The 17,411-nt window shown below is 36.3% G+C and overlaps 1 protein-coding gene across 3 annotated transcripts in view; it reads right to left on the minus strand.

The window, feature by feature from the left end:
* SPRED1 (sprouty related EVH1 domain containing 1) overlaps nucleotides 1-17,411 on the minus strand; it is a 61,669-nt gene that overhangs the window by 25,482 nt on the left and 18,776 nt on the right. For 2 of the 3 annotated variants that reach the window (XM_082284192.1, XM_082284190.1), the window contains exon 2: nucleotides 1,678-1,852. In XM_082284192.1, the coding sequence (XP_082140318.1) occupies nucleotides 1,678-1,852 (175 nt within the window). Of the gene's footprint in view, nucleotides 1-1,677; nucleotides 1,853-6,715; nucleotides 6,734-17,411 lie in introns of those variants that run through there. The other variant, XM_082284191.1, reaches the window with a different exon arrangement.

The following is a 17,411-nucleotide window of genomic DNA, read 5'->3' on the forward strand; positions in this document are numbered from 1 at the left end:
ATTCTTCTCCACACCCTAAATCTATATTTGTTAGTTCCCTGAGCTTTGTTCAATACACACAGGAGAGATGTTCATCCTAGCTGCACTTCTTCCACCTTTTATCCTGTGTTTTTGAGGGGCTGACTTCCAACAGCAACTTCCCATAACTACAGGAAGGTTACAATCTGCTCTGACCAACTAGTTAGGTCACATTTGGGGAGCAAGTAGAAGTAAGACAGACGGACACAGGACGGGACACACACAAAAAACCGAAAACAAAACAAACTGTTCAAGACAATAAAGGTTTGGAAAACATATTCACACTAACATGAGCTTAATTTTAGACAGGAAGTGGAGGAGAAACATTTAAAACCTTCAACCAGAAGTGGAAACAAAACAAGGCTTGCCTAGCGGAAACGGAAAAGAGAACACCACAAACAGATCAGGACACTGATGGCTGGACATTTTTATATGCATGCAGGAAAAACATTAAACCAGTCTTTAGTTCTGAGCATTATATTATTTTTAAGGCAAGCTGTGAATGTTCCAAGTATTAAGAATTACAAGAAAACTATCAAGTATCTCTAAATGCAATTAAGCTTCTCAAAAAGAGCCTCGACGAGGCTAAAAAAATTCTAAAGGGAACTACTGCAAAGTGAGGAAGGAACTGCAGGTGCACAAAGCTGTGTGGGAACACAGGGTACTCTGCTAATAGTGCTACGCCCCACTGAAACAACTGAGTCAGCAGAATTTCTATTTATATGCTCTCTTCCTACAGAGTCACAGTCAAGGCAGAAAACTCAGCAGTCCTGCCTCAAGGGAGAAACTGGTGTTTTTGAGGAAGGGTCAGCAGTACAGTATGAGAAGTAATTCTATCTTTTAAGCTTACAGAGGAGTCAAAATTCATTGGCAGAAAAGAATAAATTCTTGATAAAAGTAATTAAGATGGAGCTTTTGTGCCTTCACCACTTCGCGTTGTTTCCACAGTAAGACACAGCCCCCATTCAGAAATGTTTGCCACACAAGAAACCAACAATCCTTAGTAAGCCCATTTTGTCTTAGCTCTGCATGTAGAAATGGCTGAGATCCTGCACCAGTTTTCCTTTTGTGAGGCTGATTTTCATGATGCTATTTAAGAGATGTTTATTACTGGTATTTTATGTAAGGTTTCTGATGAATGAATACTGTCTATGTGTTCATCAATCCAGGTCAGTTCTTGGACCTGTCAGCTTCATGCTGTCTTCCCATATGAAGTTGTTCTCATGTAAAATGGCTACTTTTTGTCATAGCCATATTCCACAACTAAGCAAATCATTCCTGAGGAATTTCATCTGATTTCATGTTCTTAATAAAATTCTCATTTCAGCACTCCTATTAAATGTATTATCACTGGTATATAAACAAGATTTAACTCTAATCTTTCATTGGAAGAAAAAAGCAAAATGTTTCCCAAAATGTATGGAAAATTTCTAAAAAATCAATGTACTTAGTTCTAAAAAAGCAGGGTATTACATTTAAAAACGTTTAAAACAAATAACTGACTCTTTTGATACATAATCATTGTTATAGAAAAGTTCAGCAACAGCATTAGACTGACTATAAATTTACTTCGTAGTCTACAAGCAATAATAAGCAAGCATCTATACTTATGTCCCATACAGTTTTTAATATGATCATTAAATAGATGCAAATTGTTACCGTTTTATCCCTGAGTCGTTCTCCATGGATAAGAAAATCAGCACAGCTATTCTCTTCCTGGGGAATGACTTTGAAGACTGTGACACAGCTTAGTCCACCCCCTCCAAGTGGTAACCATCCACCACTTGAGTCATCCCGGGTCATCACCACAGCTCGCACTCGTGCATAACTATTACTGAAAGAGAAGCAAAAGAAGAAATTAGTTTTCCATAAACTTAAACCAGCTAAGTCTAGTTAAAAACAAAACAAAAACAACAAAGCCACAACCAAGATCACGATAATTAATAGTCTTTCCACAAACATCACCTAGCAGAAAACAATGTAAGACCACTCTCGAAAAAATGTTCCTCTGTATTTTTTTGCCTTCATTAGGATGTCTCAGAGCTTGTGATCTTTTGTAAAGAGACTTAACCAGAGAATATAGTTGCCTAGTCAAAACTCATATTCTTCTAAGAACTTTACACTCAGTGATCTAGCTAGAGGGCCGGAAAGAGAGTAAGAATCAACTCCTGATTTATTTTAGACTAATCATGAAGCCAGTCAGCCACCATGAAATTGCACAGAAAAGAGAACAAGAAAACAGAAAGAGGTCAGGCCTTCTGTCACTGAAATCTAAACAAGAACAGGCTTCTAGCCAGAAACCCTGCTTCCCTTCATCCAGCTCTCCTCCCCATGCATATAACCTGTCCTTTGCAAGGGTAGGTCAAGACACACATTGTGGGGTTTGAAAACAGAACCAGTTATAGCTACTTAAAATCCATACTTGCAGTGTCTACTTGCTACTTCTCTCCTGTATTTGCATCGGGTGTAAAATTACTTGCATTTTACAATCTAACACCTTTTTCCATCATTTAGTATTCTTATAAAATAAACAAATTACTGTCAGGTCATTACTTAAAATCCAAATTCCAGAGTATTGGAAAAAGAGGTTTTGGTCATTTCTCTCTCTCTCTCTCTGCTCTTAGTTTTTTCTTTTAAATTAAATGTAAACTTTTAGTTTTGGTTGTGAATTTGCCACTACATCACTTGGAAAACCCCATGGCTTGCCAAGGATGTTATAAGATGCTACATTTGAAGTATAGATTACTGGATGAATGCAGCAGTTAATGATTGAACATTTCAACACCTTAAAATAAGGTGTTATCTTTTTGGAATATATTCCTGGTGCGGGTTTAAGTACTTATGCCAGTTAGCACTAGTGATGTCAAATTTAAGCGTTGAAGAGGAAATATCAGTAGAGGACAAAGTTGTTCCTTCTGTATTTGAGATAAAACTATTCACCAAGATGTTGCACTTTTAAAAGATCACTGCTTTATTTCCAACACCTTCCCCTCACCCCCCCCCAATATCCCAAAATAACAAAGGTAGGCTTTTTTGCGTAATTAATATATTACATTCTCACACACACATATGATTCACACATATGATTCACTTGTGTGTGTGTATATATATATGTATGTATAAGAATTTTGCTGGAGGCATCTAAGGCTTAAATACATAATGGTTTGCAAAATGGAAAATTATACAAGACTATAAATTTTTAGCTTATAGGCAGCTAAATTTTGTTTGCTGCCTCTGAGCAAAGCCCCATCATCTCTCTAAATCTAATAGTTAAAATGACAGTTCAGTCAATGTTGCTCACCATTTCTCTACCAACATCTTTTACTTAAGTACTCAAACACAGCAGACAAATATAATAAAGAAAAAGCCAATCCTTCATTGTACGCATCTATCACAATTCTAATATCTGCAAATAAAAATGGCTGCATCTTGATGCTTAATAATATTACTGAGAGTTGAATTATTCCTTCACTGGTCTCTGTCACTGTGTTTCACTCAGAGCTAAGGTCAGATTGTAGTTGTACACTTCATACACAGGTAGTCTTTCACCTCATTTCTCTCAGAAGAACCTCTTCTGACAGAAACTGAAGACACCAAGACTCTCCTCTAAAACAATAAGAAATAGGATGCAACAATTGGTTAAACCGAAAAACTGTCATTGCTATTCTCAATTTAAGCAAACCACAAATTTAGCTTTGAAGTTATTCACTCCATAAATTTGGTCATAAATCTGAATATTAGAGGTTTTTTTTTGTATATCAACAGGCTGCAGCAAGAGTACAGTTAAAGAGAACTTCCCTTAGGCTCCACAAGAAAGCTCAAACTATAACATTAATTTTTTCTTAAAATGAAAGTTCACACTCCACATCCATTTTCTTTACAAGAACTGCTAAGGAGAAGCAAAGAAGGAGGCTTAAGCTACCTCCATTCAATAGAGTTTTCTGACAGTGTTGGGATTTTTCCCCCTATGCTATACTGAGATGCCTAGTGTGGTCCAGCTAACAATCTTGAGTTTTGCTTTCCATATATTCCAAATGAATACTTTAAACATTTATCCTTTCAATTATTTTAGAAACTACTATCAAATCCACTGCATTAGTAAAAAGTAAAATTCCCCAAGGTAATATTTAATGAATAATCTCTTAAATTGAAACAAGCCAGTTTTCCCATACAACCACCCTGTAGATTAACTAGACAAATTCTGTACTTGTAACAACGCCAAAGTCTACAAAGAGATTTTTAGTTTTATGTTTCTGTTGGTGGCTGTTTTTTAATATTACTTTTTATATTTGAATGGAACTCATAATTGGTAACAATAGCTATTTTTAGTAACAACACAACCTGGCTTGCAATTAGCCAGAATGCTGGCAGGACCCATGAATGATTCCCATTTCCAAAATCCTCTGCAAACAAAACAGCATCTGCCTGTCACACTACTGGCACTATGAAAGCACTCAGAAGTCTTGTATCTCTAAGCATTACAGCCCCATCTACTCTTGGGAACTTTAGAACAAATTGTTACACTGCTGGTGTACCTTAGCGGTGGGAGAAAGGGCAGACAAGGCTTCAGTGTTTTTCTAACACAGCCTAAGGTTTTTACCTACTCTTGCATGTTTAGCAGCTCTATCAGGAATACCTGAACAAAAGAAAAACTAAACAAACAGGGCGGTCAGTTGAGCATTGCTCTTACAAAGCCTTTTACCAGAGCCACCACAAGCGTGTGAAACAGAGCATGAAGAGCAGCATTGCAACAGCAGGTCCAAAGCTACTGTACGGAAGCCAACTTTTCTTGAGACTCCCTGGTTTTGGTTGCGGTCCCTGGAAATTCTTGAGGCAGTGCAAGGTTTAAAGGAGATTGTATTCTGGCCAAAGGGGCATGCTGCTTTCCTAAAGTCAGTACGAGGATGAGTAAGACTGGGGACAACGACACTGGAATCCAAAATCAGTGCTTAACAACTAGGGAAACAGATCACTCTAACATCTGAGTGCCTCAGGTAGGAGATGAGTATGGTATTCTTATGAGATTAAAGGGAATTATAAATTGGAATAAAGGAGAAAGAGAAAAAAAAGTTGTCTGCAGTATTTTTTCCCTCTAGCAGTGAAGATTTACTGAGGAGTACAGCATATGTCTGAGTGCTATACCTAGTAAACCTGAAATGAAGCAATTTTAAGATAGCATATTAAATATGTTGCATGAAGTTTCACTCTAAAAGCATAATCAAATAAAGATTATTCTTACACCAAAATCAAAATCTGAAATGGGGTGAACTAAGCAGCCTGAGAAAGCATTAGTGGCAAAATCAAAGGGTTATAAACCATTAAGTGGACAGGAAAGATATGACCCACAGTCCTTGCCTACCATCAGCAGGCATTTTAAGAACATCAAGCATTAAAATCTGACAAGAGGTTTTAAAGGCTCTCTCCTCCCTCAAAAAACTGTGTGTTTGTATCACTGTAATGCTCTTGGGCCCAAACTGACTTATGAGCTGGATGACCAAACTGTTGTGCAAGCTCAGGAAGCACGTCACTGGCCAAGGCAGGCTGGGACCTTCAGCTCAACAACTAAGGAACAATCCTGCTTTTGGTGGCCGGGGAAATAAGACAATTGTAATTTCATCACTGTGATTATTTATTGGTTTTGTATAAAAAGTAAATTATTTTTATAATTTGGGGTATTTATTACATTTAATATCAAGACAACTAAAGATAACAAATGTTATTACACTTGTCCTTTGTTCCATTAGCCAAGCAAAAGAGAATGAATATTAAGAATTTTCTGCCAAAATACTTTTCCCAGAGAAAAAGGGGAAGAGATGCTGGGGGAAGTGGGGAAGCAGCCATCTTGTTGCTTTACATTTATTTTAACCTAGTATCAACAGTAAGCAAATCTTCCCTCTCCTAATTCATACTAAACATTGCCATTCTTTTACTTGTACTGCATTTTGCACATTTCTATTTTAAAATAGGTCTGAAAAACAAAAGTGATTTCAGAAGTGTTGCTTAAAACAATTGTACTGTAATTGTAATTTTTTTTTTTAGTACTATACAGCATACTACCATTACCATCAAGAAACCTAGATCTGCAAGTGGAATTATAAATTGAACCACACAAGAAACTGACTTTTTCAGCTTTGGTAAAAATATTTAGACTTATAATTTCTTTCAAAGCTGGAAAGCTGATTTGAAGAAAAGGACCTCGAGTTTCATATGGACACCAAGCTGAACACAAGCCAAAAACATGCCACATGGACAAAGGAGGCCAACTTCCAATGTCCCAGCTGCAATTAGAAGTGTTGCCAGCAGGTCACAGAAAGTGATCCTCTGTCTCTACTCAGCACTACTGAAGCCACACCTGGAGAGCTTTGTCCAGTGTTGAGCTTTCCAGTACACAAGAGACATGGAGCTCCTGGAGTGGGTCCAGCACAGTGCAACAAAAATGATTAAGAGACTGAAGCACCCATTGGAGGAGGGAAGGCTGAGAGAGCTGGGACTGCTTAGCCCGAAGAACAAAAGACTCATGGGTATCTTATCAGTGTATACAAATAGCTGAAGAGAGAGTGTGAAGAGGATAGGCAGAAGCTCTTTTCAATGGTGCCCAGTGAGAGCACCAGAGACAATAGACACAAACCGAAACACAGGAAGTTCCATTTGAACATCAGCAACCACTTTTTCACTGTGACGGCACCTGAGTACTAACACAGGTTATCCAGAGAAGTTGCGGAGTTTCCATCCTTGGAGAGTTTCAAAAGCCATCTGGACACAGTCCTGGGTAACCTGTTATAGGTGACCCTTCTTGGAGCAGCAGGGAAGATGACCTCCAGAGATGCCTTCCAATCTCAATTATTCTTTCTTTTATTTAATATCCTATTTCAAAGCACAGCAATTAAAAAAAAATACAACTTCGTAAATATAACCAATATGGGTTAATTTATAAGAATTCATGATACTTTGAAGCAAGAGTTGTCACTGTGCAAACTGCTGTTCAAACACTTCTGACAAGGCTAAGGGAAAAAAAAAGGCGTTCTGAAAAATCGTGACACACTCTGCTATGAAATTACACTATCTTTGCTGGCACACAAGTAACAGCTCCAGGCTTTTCTCCAAATGTGAAATGCCCATGGATCAAGGCTCTTTACCTTTGACTGGCACTTTACACGTACTTTAGCCCCTCCAGCTTCTGCTGCAATATACTTTTGTGTTTGTAGCCTTACCAAAGGAGCATACATGAACCACACTTGGCTTTTTATGGTTCTTATTATCCAAACAGCTTAGCAGAAGACTTTATGATTCCCAGCTAGAGAAGTGCTCATGAGTACCTGCATGTCTGAGTACCAAAAGGTACTGCCAGACCACTGAGCTAAAGTCTGTTTTACTTGCAGATAGCATTTTTTTGAGTATATGTAGAAAAAGAATAATTTCACCAATATCACATAATCTTATTAGTACACTGCTGATATTATAAACCCTTTGTTACTAAAGGTTTAGAGAATGAGTGCCACTGGTACAAAATATTAATGACTTACCTAAAACAGAAGGAGATGCAAATGTAGCACAAGGGCTAAAGAAGACATAATTTACATCACAAAAATGTATGACAGCATATCTTATTATTTTTTAATGAAGAGGATATTGCCATAACAGCTACTAAATGAGGCTCTGCTTAACATGACTGTTATCCCTTCTCCTCTCAAAATTATATCAACAAATCAGAATAAACACAAAACTCTTACTCTGGTAGAATGCAAAACTTGGCAGATTTTCTCCTCTAAAAAGATGCAAGAAGTATTCCTCACAATAAACAGCTAATGTGCATGGCTACTATGCCTAGGAAGTTTATTTCTGTGAGGAGTTTAGCAAGGAAAGACATGGATTTCCAGGAGGAACTACAGACAAATGCTGTTACATTTAAGATATTGGTAACCACACTGATTCACTGATTTTGTCAAAAAACCTGAATGGAACATTTCTGCTCAAAAAACAACCCCCAAAAATCTACAAAACAAAACAACAAGAAGAAAATCTACTTAAAGAAACCTGAATTACCAAGCAAAATGGCTTGTACCCAAAATCGTAAAAGGAAAAATCTACATGGGAAACTGTATTATGTAAGGAAGGGTTAACTCGTATCCTGAAAGAGCCAAAAATACATGATTACAATTATTATTTAGCAGAAGAGGCTCATAAAACAAGGTGCTTGACAGTGCACCTACAATTCAAAAGGGAAAATGAGACCCAAATGAACAAGTGTCAAAATAGTATATTGCTCTTGTGAAGTGTTCTCTTGGACACAAAATAAGAACAATAAAAAAAAAATTAAAAATAGGAATGGGGTTCTAGTGCTCCTATTTGAATATAGACAAATTAAGATGTATGTCCATGTAAATTAATGCTGCAAGGAAGAATGGCTGCTGCCATAAGCTCTGTTGGAGAAGCTGTTAAGATTTGAAACCCATCAAAATTACATACAAAGTATGTATTTGACATTTGTATGAAAAACATTTTAGCCCTGATCCCCAGCATCTTCTCTTGTTTAATAATTGTAGCTACTTTCTCTTACTTCTGTAGGTCATCCATAAGGGTTAAATGAAGTAATATTTTATCACACTAAAGGAGATCACAACACATTGGATTCTACACCTTTTAAAGAAACTGCCTTCTGAAGGCCTATGTTTTCATAAGAGAAAGAGTTCTGTAACACCATCTGGTCAAGGCATATTACTTAGAAAATGGCAACTAATATAAAATACACAATAAAATAAAAACCCCAAACAAACTTATTTTTCTTTCTACCCTTCCCCACAAAAATGAAAAAGAATCAAAGTAACATTCAAAGATGGCTCTACAGGTTTTGGACACGTAGCAGAACTAAATAAACAGCATACAGTATGTAATCCCTTTTGTAGTAGTCTGTGGGATAAGATGGACATGGAAGACGCTTTTTGATCACTTCCACAGCTGACTGTTCACAACAGAGGACTGCTGGTACCAAGGACTCCTGGACTGGATTCCATCCAATTTTAGGCAGATGGGTAACATAATTCGAGTGGTCAGATCGTGGTACTCATGTACCCTCCAAGTTTAATGGGCTTCCTCCAGAAAACCCTAAATTTGCCTCATTTTTAAAAGCTGACAGCCATAACTCCAAAAATATCCACTCTCCATCCTAACCAGTCTTCCCTTCTCTGCATATATTCTCATAGTTTTTTACTTCTTCCTTAGCCCAGAGTTTCTGAAGATCCACAGGAATCTCTTCATTCAATTTATAGCACAGAACTGTCTGTACCCTCTTTTAATTCCGTGAAATCATTACTTGTTTCTTACCAAGCTACTGGGTTACTGATGCCATGTATTAATTCTGATTTGCTTACCATGGAAACATGTAGAGAAAGGTTAAAGAGCCCACAAATAAAACAAGAGAAAGAGGTTTAGTTTGGGGTTTTTTTTTAATAAGAAAAGTTACCATTTCTTTCCAACCTTGCAAAAACAAAGGAACATCTAAAGAAATGATGGAACACAAGCTTTTCATTTTCTTGAGCTCTTCAGCAAACTTAGGACAAGCACAAGTCTGCAGCCTAAGGCAGATTCCACTGAGACTAAGACAACTTGACACTTCCAGTAAATGCCTTCAGACAACATCCATCCAGTCTATATATTTTTTTTTTTTTAATGAAGCTTACAGATTCAGTTGCACTTCATTTTCCTGGGAAAAGCAATGATTACTACAGTTTAGAACAACAATTTATGGAAAGATTTTAGGTAATAGTTGTATCTGAACAGGTCAGAATTATCTCTTCTCTCAGAGCCATTTTCCTCCAGTCTTATATGCTCACAAAGTCCAAGTATCAAGTATGCAAGTGCAATTAGATCACTCTCATTGTCCAAGCTGGTCATCTAGTTACTGAGGTTATGGATGGCAGGACTGGAAACCCTGTTAACAGATGTGAATACATTAATAAAGAAAGCCATTTTGTAATAAAGCTCTTGACCACTAAAATAAGATGAAGGTAACTAACACATCCCTCATGAACAATTTTAGCTACCCTAAGGTATAACAGGATGTACTAGACAAGCTATTTTCAAACAAGCACCTGTGTACTTCTTATTCCACTGCTTGTTGTATTTAGGAATAGTACCCCACAAATGTTCAGAAAGCTATTATTTTCCTCCACCTAAGAACTTACACAGCAAAAATAAAGGACAAAGCTGTTATACTTTCTCAAACAGTTCAGAAAACATTGTCACAGATTTTTTGTATTTACTCTGTCTGAATTTCTGTCAGGTTGTCCTGGACTACAGACCCTTTGGGCCGGGTCCATCTGTAATGGGCACAATTCAATGAAGCTTGGAGTTGCCTGTTGGTGTAAAGAGCTTAGGGGGTGAGCTGCTACATAGTCTTGAACTTTTAGCAACACATTATGGTAGAAAAAAGCATAAGATCCACTGAGCTCACTCACCTAAAATAACACTTAATATTAGGTAGGTAAGCACAAAATTTAAATTTTATTCTTATCAAATTAAAAGAAATTTTAAAAAGGTACAGGTCATTTCTGGCATGCATTCCCACTCAGCCTGCACAGAAAAGGAACAGAACCTGGAACCAAATAAAGCATATCCACACTTTTAAAAATACTCTTCCTTTAACAGCCCTGTTGAGCTGTGAGATTGCTAATGAGTGTTGTATACAAACAACATTCATGTGTTTAAACCCATGTGAATTGAAATTGTTGTATCATTCATTGATATTGTTAAATCTAAAGCTTGTCTCAACATTTACATTGACGTGGCTTTTCAAGGACTTTAACCAGACAATATGAAAGAGATCTTGCAAAGTAAATTCTATTCTAAGAAAATCCCTAAATTTCTACTTTTAACATAATAAGAAAACAATAAATATCCAAAAGGATGTTTCAAACACACACAAATGGACAAATCATAAATGTTGGCACTAACAAAACAGAAAGACTACAAACCAAACTGCAAAATGCTTAACAACACCAACATCAGAGTAAAAAAGAAAGTCCAAATGAGCCTTAAGAAAGACAAGCTTGTGAACTTGAGAAAGTTCTATTTTATAGAACTATTTTAAAGGTGTATGACCAAAAAAAGAAGCTACCATTCCCTTGCTACACAGCACCACGTTTTGTGGCTTGAACCAGTATTTTCCGTAGTTTTAAGAAACCATGAATATTTCAGAGAGAGGAAGTAAATTGAAATAAAGACAAATGCAAACATTTCTATTACAATAATCCATCAAACTAGAAAAAACAAAAGATTAATAAGATTATTCAAAATGTTTCAATGGTATGCCCTTTATATTTGCCATACCTCAGCATGAATAATGTAACTTACATAGCCATTATATAATTGTATGATTATGTTTGATAATCTCAGTAATAATTCGCAGCCTAACCAGCAGTCTAAGCATAGAAATAGGTGATTCACGAGCCCTAAGATCAAAATATAGGAATTCTAACAGTACATCCCAAAAAGTGTAACTAAGCCTTGATTTACTACATTCCCCACTCCAATTACTGCTAAAGTAATAGTCTTCACAAGTTTCTACAAAAAGCTGCATGTAATGAATACATGGGTAGTGTATGAACATAACACAGAACAAAGCAATAACAAGGCACTGAAAAGCCTCTGAGTTGAAAATGAAGATTATTTAAGTTCCATTATTTGCTGCTATTCCAGAAAAAAAGTTTAGAAACTTGTAAGCAACTGCACAAAAAAAGAATAAGGAGTACACATGCATTCCCGTGCCCCACCAAATACGTAATAAACCAAAATAAGAACAAATTCTTTATAAATGATAGTCATGAGAACTCCTACAATAATCTCTGTCTATTCAGCTACTTAAAAGGGATCCACCAGATACATTTTCCTTGTTTTGGTAACAACACAATCCAAAACAAAGGGTTACAACAGAGATGATGAGATAATGAGACAATTTAGTGTTATAATCACATCTCCTTGTTTCCTCTTTGGACTTTTAAAACCATTAATACCATTAGAAGGGTAATGGCCTTAAACTGGTGAAGGATAGGTTTAGATATTAGGGAGAAGTTCTTTGCTCTGAGTGTGGTGAGGCACTGGAACAGGCTTCCCATAAAAGTGGCGTATGCTCCATTTCTGGACATTTTCAAGGGTGTCTTGGATGAGGCTTTGAGCAACCTGGTCTAGTGGAAGATGCCCCTGTCCATGGCAGGGGGGTGGAACTAGATGACCTCTGCAGTCCCTTCTAATACAAATAATTCCATGATAAATTATGGTTTAGGGTGGAACTTCACCATAACGAGGAATTTCTGATGGAGTGAGCTAACTCAAATTGCACAAAATATATGATTAGAGTACCAAGACAGCAAGTGCAACATGGTGCAACGGAAGCTCAAAACAGTTTCTGGACAGTAGAATCCAAGCAAGAAGTGAAACAACGGCCTTTTAGCTGAAGTCAATCATTGAGACAAAAATGTCACGTAGGAACCACTAAGCAGATTCTTTTTTTTGTGCAGCTCTGACTTCTATGTTGCACAGCTTTACTAGACGAAACTGATTGCTACCCACTGTAAAAATGTTTTAAGTGGCTATTTGCCACTTCTATTATACAAAATAGAGTATAATAGCTAATAAAATATAAGCTAAAGTACAAAACTAAAAAATCTTACTAAATTAATGAGATACACATGAAGTCATTCCAAAAATATTTGTGTCCCTGTATTTAACAGTACTGGAAATGAATCCTGACTGTATAATTGAAGAAATACAACCAGAAAACTAAATATCTCTGCTCAGAGAGACAGAAGACTATATATATATATTAAATAAACATATGGAGAAATTAAACTGATAGAACAAATAGGTATAGATGGAGAAGATCAAACTCGAGGATTTTAATTTTGCTGTTTCGTTAGTACCCACGTGTTTTGTTACAGAACTTTGCTCTTATTGCAGCAACAGAAGGACCTTCTATATTCATATTCCAAGGACAGTCTACTATCAAAACAGTGATGATTACAAATAATTTTCTCTTATTATAAACAACAATGAATTTTGAGTACTTTTATCTGCAAGGATACTATCCAAGTAACTCAAATAAGCCAGGAGAAGTCATTAACTGTTTTATTAGCTGAAGAAAAGCAACCAGCATTTTATTATGCATGCTGAAAAGCAAGATCAAAAGACCAACAGCATATTACAAGTAACTGCTTTAGTTGTGCTAACAAATAATCCCTAAATTTTGTGCTAAAATTTTCACTATTTAGCAATTTAAGCCTCAAATATTGGCTGTATCATACAAGTACATCTGACAGAATTCTGCACATTTCACTCAAAACCCAGCACTGGGAATGCATTTATCACATATGAGCTACACATATAGGATGTAAAATAGTGTTTTTGAGGGCTGCTTCTTAAATTTGGTTGCTCAAATATCAAGAAGTTATATTGACTTGGAAGAGAAGAAAGAATCTTCTCTAGTCATGCAGCAATTCCTAGACAGATTCATTTGCCTGTAAGTTCAATAATACTGGGAGGAATGGATAAAAGACTTTTTTAGTCAGTAAGTTCTTAAAAAGAATAATACTAATAGAGAGAAGCAATTATTTGAGTAGAAGAATTCTAGAACTGTCACTAGGCAATTTTAGATACCATTAGGTAGCTACATCCTTGTAGCTCATCCTTGTTTGTTTCAACACCCTGTGTTGACTGGGAAGCATCATATGGCCAATACTCAAGACAACCACCTGTATGAGGCCTTTTCACCAAAGACCAAGTAAAAAACTTGATATTGCCTATTCTACATAAAAAGATGATGAAAAAAAAATACCAAAAAAACCCCAGCTGACACATTTGTTTCTTTAGGAAGCACCGAAAAAGGGATTGCCTAAGAGTTATTTAAGGGGAAGAAGAGGGAGCTAAAAATGCCAGAACTCAAGTAACCAAAGTGAAGTAATAGATGTTTCAAAAGTCAGTGACATGAAAAGATTGAGAGTGAAAACATGGCTTGTATAAATTGTCCCCTGCCAAGTAAATAACATTAGCAGAGCAAAGAAAAGAAAGAGGAAAAGAAAAGGAGAAAAGGAGAAAAAAATAAAATAAGGGAAGCAGAAGGAGTAGGAAAGAGAAAGGAAACAGTATTTCCTTTTCCCAAACAAGAAGCAGCCACATGAGGAAAAACTAGGTGCCCTTCATCAATGAGAAGCATAATCACAATGCACATTGCTGTTTAACATGCAATACTTATGCTGTGGCGTTCTATAATACACTGATTTTTTTTCCTGGATTAAAAGAGAAGTATAAAATCTTGTAGCCAAATTTAAGTTAGAAAAAAATTGGTTAGATTGGTTCCAATTAAAAAACCCAGAGTAAGATAGAAATTTTTCATTTTTAACTGTATATTAAGTAATTGCCAGCAAATACAAATTATTGTATCAAAATCTACATCATCTTAACAGTTTTAACAGGTGGAAAACTGGTAAGCATCATGAAGGAGTGGAAAGAATGGTTTTAAGTAAGTAACTCTGAGTAAGCAGAGACAGCTGAAAACGCACAGCAATCAGATTTCTTTTAATCTTTCCTGAAACTACTCTGCAGCATGATCTCAGGAGGTCCTTTAACAGAGACTTGTGAGAGAACATAAAACTACTGACAGTTCTGCACTATCTCCTACTAATAAATCCAAGGCAACTTGCATACCTACACTACAATTTTTGTTATAAGCACTTTAAAGTAATATGATCCGGCACTGTTGCCAGAATCACTCTCCATCCTTCTCTTGCCCTAGTCATTCATTTCCACCATGCACTTTTCTCCACTGTTTCTGCAGCTTTGCAGTCATCAACATTAGGAAAGCTGATGTGAATCAAGAATAATCCAGAAGAAAGAGCAACTTCAATCCAGAACAATTATCCAACCCTAATCAGTAAATTACTGTCACAAGGCCCTCCCATAACTACCCAAAGCAGTTCTGTAGATATGAAATTACTGCAAGCTCCTGAGCAGTGTCTGAACACATCTATCAGTGTTCAGATTATAGACAGTAGAATTTGACAGTGTTTGATTCACTGTCAGCAACTGCTGCCAAACTCTCAACCACGTAAGTCCGAATGGATCACAGAAATGGGTCAGTCATTTTACAGCCCAGTTGGAGCTTGCCTGCTTATCTACATTACATATGTATTTTGAGATTAAGACTCAACTAACAGTATGAACACCCAGGATTTAAGTCACAAAGTTTGGCACATCTGTCCTTTTTCTGCAGTATAAACATAAAGAGAAAATTTAATACTCAAGTTTTTTGGCTTCATATGTACAGAATTATGAGGACCAAGCATGTGAAAAACTAATGAAAAAAAATATTCTTCCTCCCAAGAAACATATATTTTCTTTTTCTGAATTCTTATGGCAAGAGGTTTTGGCCCTCCTGGTATTAGTAAAGCCCAGCTGACATGCTAACAAAATGAACAATTTCCTTTATGTAATGACTGAATACACAAAAGGAAAGCACTCTTGATTCCAGAAGGTGCAAAGGGATTAACTCTGGTAGCACAGAAAATAAGTATTCTGAACACTAAAAACTTCATCCCATAATGTAGTGAGAGAAACCAGAAATTACAAGAAATACTATTAAAAATACATCACAAGAAGAGAATCAATTATAAGCACATATAACCTGCACATAGCTTTAAATCTGTGTATCATTAATCTATGCAAAAGCTAATACTTTCAGTGCAGATATAAAAGAAACGAGTACTACAATCCTGCACATTAAAACATTGATACAGCATATATGGCCAAACTCATGAAACAATAATTTTACAATAAATTATCACTAAAGACTGAAGTCCTACTGTATGAACTTACAAGTCTGAACACAAACTACGGTAAGCATCAGGAAGGGTTAAGAGTACTCAGTCTGGATCTTTTCACTGGAAACAGCAGCCTCTGTTTGGAAAAAGTTTAATATATACCAAACAAATGTGATTTGCCTGAAGTGATTCATCACCTCACCTTCATTGATGCATAGTCACCAATACTCAAGGAAATATCACCAAAAAAAAATTTTAAAATAGAAAAGTAGCTTTTCAAAACAATGTAGAAAAATTCACTTGGCAACTGAACCTTTTCTGCTACAAAACATTTATTCACAATAAACAAAAACTGAAGAAATGACCACACTGTCAACTAAGTACTTGTAAAGGAGATGCTTTAAAATGGTATCAGTCAATTTATTGGTAAAACACATTCTCCAAACTACAGTACTAGTGGCATCATGAACCACTGTTGCTTGTAACCACTTCCCCCCCCCCCCCCCCCAGTTTATGCTCCTGCATTATTATGCCAAGTGCATAAGGGAGAGGAAATACAAATCTTCTCTCTAGAAAAGAGGAAGAAGGGGAAAAAAAAGCCCCAAAAATGAAAACCCTACAAGTTTTGCAGCTATTCATCCTTTAATAAGGATCATTATTTACAGAAAGTCATTCAGCATTTATTGAGAAAAAAGGAAATACAAAATCCATGGATTTCAAACATTAAACATTGGGTTCCAGTAAACTGGCACTCAAAAGAAAAAAGATTGCACTCGTGTAAGCATTTTGACACAGACAGACGATGCATCTCCAGGAGACAAATTAAAGAGCAATGCTCCATTGAACAGTTATGTGATAGGAGTACACTGTACTATGCAAAGCACATAAACGCTACGTAGATCTCTCATTTTTTTGAGTTCCTTATTAATTGCAAGATGTTATTTATAGGAGATGTCTAAGCAGCCCTAAATCTAGAGCTCTATCAGTGATTCAGCATCTGTAGGTCTGCAGCAAAAATTTTTTGCTTTTGTGGGATAATGGGAAAGCAGCTAAACACCTAAATCCAGCCTGAATTCTTCTCCAGTCTTGGGGTACAATTTCCCTACCTCCTTTGTGTCAACTTAAATCAGTATACAACTGTAAAGAGAACTTGTTGTGCAACCAAAACAGAAAACCCATCCTCCCAAAAAGATTGTTCTGACAGATGAGTGCCCCAACTTACCTTCAGTCATGTGCCCCTTACATCTAGGGCCAAGGCTGTATAGGTGAATGCAAACTGTGCCTTTCATTGGTAGCCCAAAACTATATTTCATCATTAGAAATGCAGGTTTACGTAAGTTTTTAAAGACTTATCTAAAATATTCATTTTGGAGAAGGCATGTATGTATAAAATATTTTTTTTTTATCCACAGGAAAGCCATAGAAGTTGATCTATAGTCTACAGAAAATTTTTAATTCTAAATAGACTGCTCTTTCGTTGTTTACTACTTTAACTCTGTATGGCAGCAAAGATTTAAATCTGACTGAAACTGATGACCGATATCCTAGCCATTTGTCTAACATAAAAATCTATTTGCTCCTCCTGTA

Source organism: Coloeus monedula, assembly GCF_965178545.1.
Source record: "Coloeus monedula genome assembly, chromosome: 6".
NCBI classification, from domain to species: domain Eukaryota; kingdom Metazoa; phylum Chordata; class Aves; order Passeriformes; family Corvidae; genus Coloeus; species Coloeus monedula.